The 8,107-nt window shown below is 35.9% G+C and overlaps 1 protein-coding gene across 1 annotated transcript in view; it reads right to left on the minus strand.

Annotated features, from left to right (window-relative positions):
* Positions 1-8,107, minus strand: part of LOC107700416 (nuclear receptor ROR-alpha-like) — a 35,342-nt gene that overhangs the window by 15,131 nt on the left and 12,104 nt on the right. Inside the window, exon 2 of the mRNA XM_016502054.1 lies at positions 599-628. Coding sequence (XP_016357540.1) covers positions 599-628 — 30 coding nt within the window. The remainder of the gene's footprint in view (positions 1-598; positions 629-8,107) is intronic.

Below are 8,107 nucleotides of genomic sequence, written 5' to 3' on the forward strand. Positions count from 1 at the left end.
AACACATTGGATAGCTGGCCAATCACAGCACACCTCACTTTTTCAGACCGATGAGCTTTGTAAAAATCGACGCGTTTCAAAAAGGCGGGGCATAGAGGAGAAACAATAATGTACAGTATGTGGAAAATAATGTGTTTTTTTAACTTTAAACCGCATAAACACATTTCATTACACCAAATAATGTTCTTTTTAGCAACATCATATGACCCCTTTAAAAAAGCAGTTGCACAGATATCTCACAATAATCTTACACTAGGTACTACAACTACCCTTTTACTTATTAGGACATAAAACTATATTGAAAACTGATAGGTGTTGGTGGGAGAGCACTTTTTATACCAGCATTTATTATCACAGTCATCTGATCCTAGCATGCGTTGTCACTTTCTCACATTAACACAAACAATCGGATTAAACCAAAAAAGAGGTGGATGTCAAAGTGGGTGTCAACATAGTTTCAGTTTCTAAAAACAGTCTCCTCCTCTCTTTAATTACTTTTGTAACAGCTTCCCTGATCATTTGGTCTAATGTGCAAATGGGGTGTTACATAAAGATCTGTGGCCACAGGAATGTACTCTTACATGAAGACTATACTTACATGTGTGTGTTTTCTTTGCTGAGGACACATCTGAAAAAGACAAGAAATAAAATTCATTTTAAACAGGGCTTGTGATAGAGTTCATACAGCCTTGCCCCTGATTGTAAAGCAGTGAGATTTTTTATTTTTATTTAAGAATAGACTCTTAAAACATTTTGCTTAAAAGCATATGGAAAGAGAGCCCAGGCTTAAATTGATTAGGATATTGAATTGGATATAATACAAATGGTGTGTTGTCAAAATTGTGTGTTGTGATAAAGCATATAGGCCTAATATCAATGGTTTTGTTTTTAGCAATTAATTGTCTACCATTCTTTTTGTATTTTCTGGTTTAATTTTATTTGGCATTGGCAACATTGTATCTGTTGGAGCTTTTCCCCCCTTTTTACACTGTAAAATCCAACCTCGTCTGACATTTCACACCTCTGCTTCATGAGGAATAAAAATAATTCAAATACCAGAAATCATTTAGCCTTGAAAAGCATAATGAAAAATGATAATGAAAAAAATTATGCCCACATGTGTTTGTTATATGCCAACATATTGCTAAACATGAAAATAATGAAGAATAATGTACATGTTTTTTTAATCACATACAGTAGCAGTGAACTGAAGGCACTCTGTAATCCCAAGCCATCACAGGCCCTGGCTTAGGCTTTTCCGTTCAGGGCAACTCAGGCCAGCTCAGTCAATCACCATTAATCCATCCACTCCCTTTAATCAGGGCTATTGTACTACAGCCAGGTCTATTGTGATGTAAAGTGTCCATCTGAGAGAAATGCAATCTTTCATGACTAGTGATACTGTCGAAAAGTGGTAAATGGCAACTGCCAATCAACAAAGCATTAACCAGTGATTTGTGCCAAATGAATTTCCATCTGCTTGTAAATTACTCAGTAATAAAAGAGTTCATGTCCAACTCACAGCACGCAGCACGAGGCTAATGAGACACAACCAACAACTAATTCAAAATTTTTCATGAAAGACCTGAAATAAGGTGGTAAATGATGGGAACTTTCAAATGTTAGACTTAGGAATTCATTTCATCATGGACGTGATAATGATATTATTGAAAATCTCAAGCAGCTGTATTAAAATTTGTGTACTGTACTTGTTAAATGACTGAGGGATCTTAAGAAGGAGCTCATAATTGTTTGATGCTTAAACCAGAATATTCAATAAACTGATGATGAGAAGAGCTTTCTCTTTTCCTTGCTCTTTTTCATGTCTTATTTTCAGCTGGACCAGAACAAATGTTCTAGCTTGAGGCTTTTGAGGACATTCATTTTTCCTCTCCAGCTGAAAATCAGAATGATGAAAAGAGAGAATCTGACTGCAAACCTTTATTTATCCATCCATCTAGTTATGAAACGAAACAGGTGTGAAAAAAAAAAAACTATCCCGCTTTGTCTCGTTCCCATCTTCACAATGCTAAGAAAGAAGCGGCTTCAGATCTGATGATGCTCAGCAGTGGAATGCCAGCGAATCTCCTGTCATTGTTCTTTCCACCCATTTCTAATTGGTTTAACTCCTCGGTCTCAGTCCCAAACAGCCTCCCCCTGAGTCTCTTTGTTTCTGTCTGTTCACATTGAAATTTCCCTGTAATTCTCCTTCCATGCTCCGAAGAACAGAGAGCATATGGATGTGCATGGAAAAAAAATGGCTGAGGCTTGAGAGGATTAGACCGCAATAACAATGAAACATTACAGAAAGCAAAGGTCAGACGGACGGCTCGTATCCAGTAAAATGCACTTGCAGTGAGATTATTTGCCATCCAAATTGTTGGGTTAAAAAGATTCAAATCAATCATCTTAATCATCCATCTACACACACACACACACACACACACACACACACACACACACAATTATATACACTCACTGCATAATTAATCATACTAAAATGTAACACCTACACAATAAACAGACAGAGAGCACATGAACTACTGGGTTTCAAAATGTGTCAGTTGGCGGGATCCAGGGTGCATACTGGGTTATTAAATTTTTTAGGATGGCTTTTAGGGGAGAACATGTGTGCTTTCAATCTTTTCGAGAGATTAGTCAGAGCTGAATGACACAGAAACTGCCTCAGGATTGAGGTAAAACTACTCATTTGGTGATTTTCTCAATCCTGTTTTAACCGGATGCTGAGAGGACCAGCATCTTCCAATAATGTGCCAAATAAACCTTGTTTAATATTTTTAATAGATCGTTCACTTATCAATTTTACTTTTAACAATTAATAAGTATAACCGCCCGATGATGATTGTGTTATGGATGTTGTAGTGAAAAAAACAGATGGCCTCTTCAGCTCAAAGCCTGGGGGTCTGATGACTTAATTCACTGATTTTATCAAAGCTAAACACAACATGGATGTGATTTTGAGTTATGCAGAGTTGAATGGGTTCATGCAAGGTTGGTTGAGTTCATTCCCACACACCGAATAGTTTTGAGGCTCTGCTCATATGAGAGCTAATAGGTTGTCAAAGTCAGTTGGTGTCAGAAACCTAATGAAAGTTTGACACAGTGACTCTGTAAAGCAACTGAAGAGCATATGACTCGTGGCTACAGTTGCACTTTCCTTTGAAACAGATATCATTTTTCAGGTGAGCTGACCATGTTGGGGGATGTGAGCACATAAATATTTGAGGTTTTAACTTGGAAACACTTAGGAATCTGATATGTTTTATTCATTGTTCAGGCTTAATGTTTAATTAGGTTGGGGCAGTATTCTCACCATGTTTATGATGTTCCTATCAGAAGTGCAAAGATTTTATGAAAATATATATATTTTTTTAATGAAGTCGTCCTGATGATGTGGAGTCTTTTGTTTGATATGACTGATGAAGTATTTATAGCGCTCAAAGCCCAAAATCCATGATAAGAAGGATCTTCAAATCAAAAACATGTTCCACAAAGATTCATTCCCTGAACAAACAACACAAATCCAAAACCTTCTCCCTCATTCGCCGAAATTATACATCTCTACAACCTAAGCTGCTTAACGATGAATGAATGAAATGACAAAATATGTGTATAAAATGAATATACATTATAAATTCACTTCCGTTTATTATATTATAAAAATATTACAATAGTAAAAACTGAAAACATGAACAAGAAAACATTTTTTTCTAATATAATTCTAACATATTTTAAAATGTAATTAATTCTTGTGATGCAAAGCTGAATTTCAGCAGCCATTAATCCAGTCCTCAGTGTCACATGATCCTCAAGAAACTTTTCTTGTTATTATTACTTTTGAAAACAGTTGTGCTGCTTAATATTTTTGTAAAAAACCATAATACATTGTTTTCAGGATTCTTTGATGAACTGAAAGTTCAAAAGAACAGCATTTTTGACATGCTACTAGAGACGCACCGATTGCAATTTTCTTGGCCGATTCCGATTTCCCATTTTTTGTTAGTGTGATCTGCGGATACTGATTTTTGCCGATTCCGATTTTCTTTCTAAGAACTATAATTGACAGCATATACAAACAAAAATCTACCTTTCTTCAACGCAGTTTTATTTTCATAAAAAAACAAGTAAAAAGTCATTAATAAAATAAGAACAAATACAAAAATTGCAAACAACAGCACAAATAAATGCAATAGAATAAAGAGAGCTATGAAACTAAGTTTTTCAGGTTAAGTAAGTTTTTATTCAGGTAAGAAATACTACAGAAATTAAAGTAATAAAATGTAAAATAACACATCCAGTGTTATTTTACATTTGATTTTAATTTCTGTAGTCTTCATTGTAAAATTAAATACAGATTAATGCTTACCATTAAAGTTATAAAACGTATTCAGTCAAGAGCAGAAAGTGATTTTCTTTGTCTTTTGTTCTTTGATTAACATGACAGACAGCAGCAGAAATATTGGACTGCGGTCCCTTTAAGAGTTTATCCACGGACCCAATATACTGTTACACAACATGCGTTCTCTTTCTCAACTACTTAACGTTCCAAAACCGACTGTGTTTAATGCCGAGTTCACACTGCACGATTTTCAAAGACATCGCATCACTGTTGGTTTCACACTGCGTGACTATCTGGGGTAACATTCAGTTGTTGCTGTGTTCACACTGCACGATGGAACGAGGACAGGAGGTTACACACTGCATGACTTTACAATAGGAAGAATCGCCGACAGCGCTGTCTGGTGCAGGGTTGCCAGGTTTTCGCAACAAAACCCGCCCAATTACTACTCAAAACTATCCCAATTGCTTTCGAGGGGTCCCCCAGTAAAAATCGCGTTTGGGGGGTAAAATACAATTTTTTTTGCCGGGGTTCTCCTGGTACAATTCACATTCCAGGGCCTAAATATCACGTTATTGGGGTCGCTTCACCGCTGGTAACAAAACGGATCGGCTCGAAATCGTTAAGAAGTGAGACTGACCGGCCGGTCACCGATCCAGGCCGATCATGAGGAAAGTCGGCCGATTCCGATCCCTGGCCGATCGATCTCTACATGCCTCTCTTTGAGTGCCTAGAAAAGCGCTATATAAATGTAATGAATTATTATTATTATTATTATTATTACATGCTACACTTATAAAACACATCTAAAACTTTAAACAACATTTTTCTAATTATTAATATTAATAATTATTAGACATGTAGTTTTTATGAGCTGTTTTTTTTATTGAAAAAGCATTTCTTCGAAACACCACATTATAGTAAGCATGTCTAAATTCTTCTATTATGGGAAACTAAATGAATCAAGAAAAATAAAGAAAAAGAGGTAAGGAAAACTTTTGTCACTATCTAATTCTTTTATGAAAATAAATTAAAATGCTTATCTCAAAAAAAACACACAAAAAAATTATAATTCAATCCAACACTGTGGGCATTCCAGCCATTAAAGGGTTCAAATGGACGCACAAGCTCACAGGACTTGCTTTTCTTACACATGGTTTCTAGACCACGAGTTAAAGCTGGAATGCAGGCCATAATGTTGTTACAACTCCACTCCTCTCTGTCTTGCACTCTGTTTGACTCTTTCAGTCCTCTTTAAACTCTTAACTATGTTAGCATCAGCAACTGTCAGTTACACTGATGACAGGTATTCTCTGCATGAAGATCACACTGATATTCATGACAGGCTCTAGCACTGGCTGTACACACTCCCTGGGGTTCAAACATACTGATAAAGCCCTGAATTCATTAACGTCAAGCAAAAATGAAATATTAAAAAATGGAAAAGTTATATAACGGATAGTTCAGCCTCTGGATTTTGATTGGATGAGCTGCGTTGGAAGCCATTGTTAAACGCAGATAAACCTTTAACTGTGACCACAGACTATATGTTAATGTGCCAAGTTTCTACTTTGTTTGGCAACTGTAAACAACAGCTAAGCTAATGTACTTCATTACTTGGCAGAAAAATTATTAGATAACTGATATCAATGAATCGAATTAGTTTAATTGATTAATTACTTAAATGATTGTTTATATATAAAATTTGAAAAGTTGTGTATTTGTACTACACAGTGCACACTTACCAATTTATAGGACCTCAGACTGTGACTAAACTGGTTACAAATGTGACAAAAAATTGCATCCATAATTTAAATGTTACAACTGGTAATCATTGATAGATGATGGTCATCAGACATCATCTCGTTACAGTGCATAGTCCGCATTTTCTACACGCAATAATAATGGGTTTTCAAAAACCATTCACTCACTACATCTGTTATGTGATGAATAAACAAAAGACTTGGGATATAAACTAATCATTAACATTTCTCGTTTTATCTTTGGCTGCATTCTAAAGATTTCCTATTTTGGAATATAATGAAAGATTGAGTATGTGAACATCATGGAAGTTTTTGCTATTGAAATTATAATATTTTAACTCTGTTCAAATGGATGAACAAAATGATCTGAATAAAGATTAGTTCATTTTGGTGAAACAAGATTGAGCTAGAGAGTCAGTAAAATGATCCTCCCATCACTACCATGCAACAACAAACACAGCATGAGTTGATTCGCGAACTTATTGTGTGCTTTTAATTTTTTAAGTCTAATTTCTTTTAACCGAAACTCAAGCTCATGGTGAGTTAACGGTTTACATCCGACACACTCAGTCATTGATTCGTTCGCAACTGAGCTCAAAAATGACTTCCTCACTGAATCGTGAGTCACTTTCCTGTTATGTTCATATTTTTCATTTGTATGATGTATATTACTGGTTTGTGAGAATAACATCAGCCTTTTTACTGACTGGCTGTAATATGGCAATGCGTAACTGAAAATATATATTCACAATCACAACTCACAGTTTTGTTGTAATCAATTTTCTGGAGCCCTGAACTATCATAAGTAACTAAACCAATAGAGTTTATGTCAACACAGCAACCTCTGTTGTACAACCCATTTAGCAGATGTTGTGGTCTTCTTTATACTGACATTATCTTTATTTGAGCTACAGACAATCAGTGCTGAATTAAAGCCATAACGTGACGGTCCAGAGGAAATGGAGAATGGCAAGCATCAGTCAGTGAAATGGCAGGTAGAGTTTCACATCATATTTAATAGCCTCTTCAATCCATTTCTCTCTCTTTCACATCCTTCACACCACTCTTTCTTTTGTATTTTTTCTATTTCTGGCTGACAAGCTTACAAGAGATGATGATCGCATTTACGTAACAGGCACACACGAGCACACACACACAGACACACACCCACAGAGATCCAGACAGAACTTACATGAACACTCCCACTGTGCATTACAGCACAGCACTGAGATTATGCCAAATTGGGTTAGTAGAGCAGTACTGGGTTAAACAGAACAACAAACACACACTGAGGAGGTACGAGAGGGGAGGAGAAGACAAGAAGGAAGATAAAGGGAGGGGAACGAGTGGTCATGAAGTGGACTGCCAACACCAGCTCAGTTCATTGCTTATGACCAGCTTTGCATGTTAGTCTCTACAAGTAAAAAGCATGTTGATGTGCCCCTGCCGGGCGTAACGAGGGGGCTATCGGCTTCTACTGTGGAGAGGAAAATAACGGCTATGCGCCAAAGGGAGGGAGAGAGCGAGAGATCACACAAAGAGATCATGGAGCGTGTGTGTTAGCAGCAGGATAACAGAGCTTAAACCTCCAAAGGGATTAATAAAATCTGGTTTCCAGGGACTCTGGGATATGTGAATTTAAAGGTTTAACTATGCACAACAGCCAGAGAACTGGAAAATATTTTTCAGTGTTTTTTTAGTAGCACGTTTGTCAAAAAATTCAAAAGATAAAGTGGGGTTCAAGAGTCTAATACCTCTTGTGAAAATGCTTCTATTTGTATTTTTCTATATAACGGTTTCCACACAAATATTAAGCAGCACAACTGTTTTCAACATTGATAATAAGAAGAAATGTTTCTGGAGTGCCAAATCAGCATGACTAATGACTGCTACTACTAAAAAAAAAAAAATTATATATATATATATATATATATATATTTTTTTTTTAAATTTATTTATTTATTTATTTTTCATTATTTTAGAA

The sequence above is a fragment of the Sinocyclocheilus anshuiensis genome, unplaced genomic scaffold (assembly GCF_001515605.1).
Source record: "Sinocyclocheilus anshuiensis isolate Anshui unplaced genomic scaffold, SAMN03320099.WGS_v1.1 scaffold154, whole genome shotgun sequence".
Taxonomy (NCBI): Eukaryota; Metazoa; Chordata; class Actinopteri; order Cypriniformes; family Cyprinidae; genus Sinocyclocheilus; species Sinocyclocheilus anshuiensis.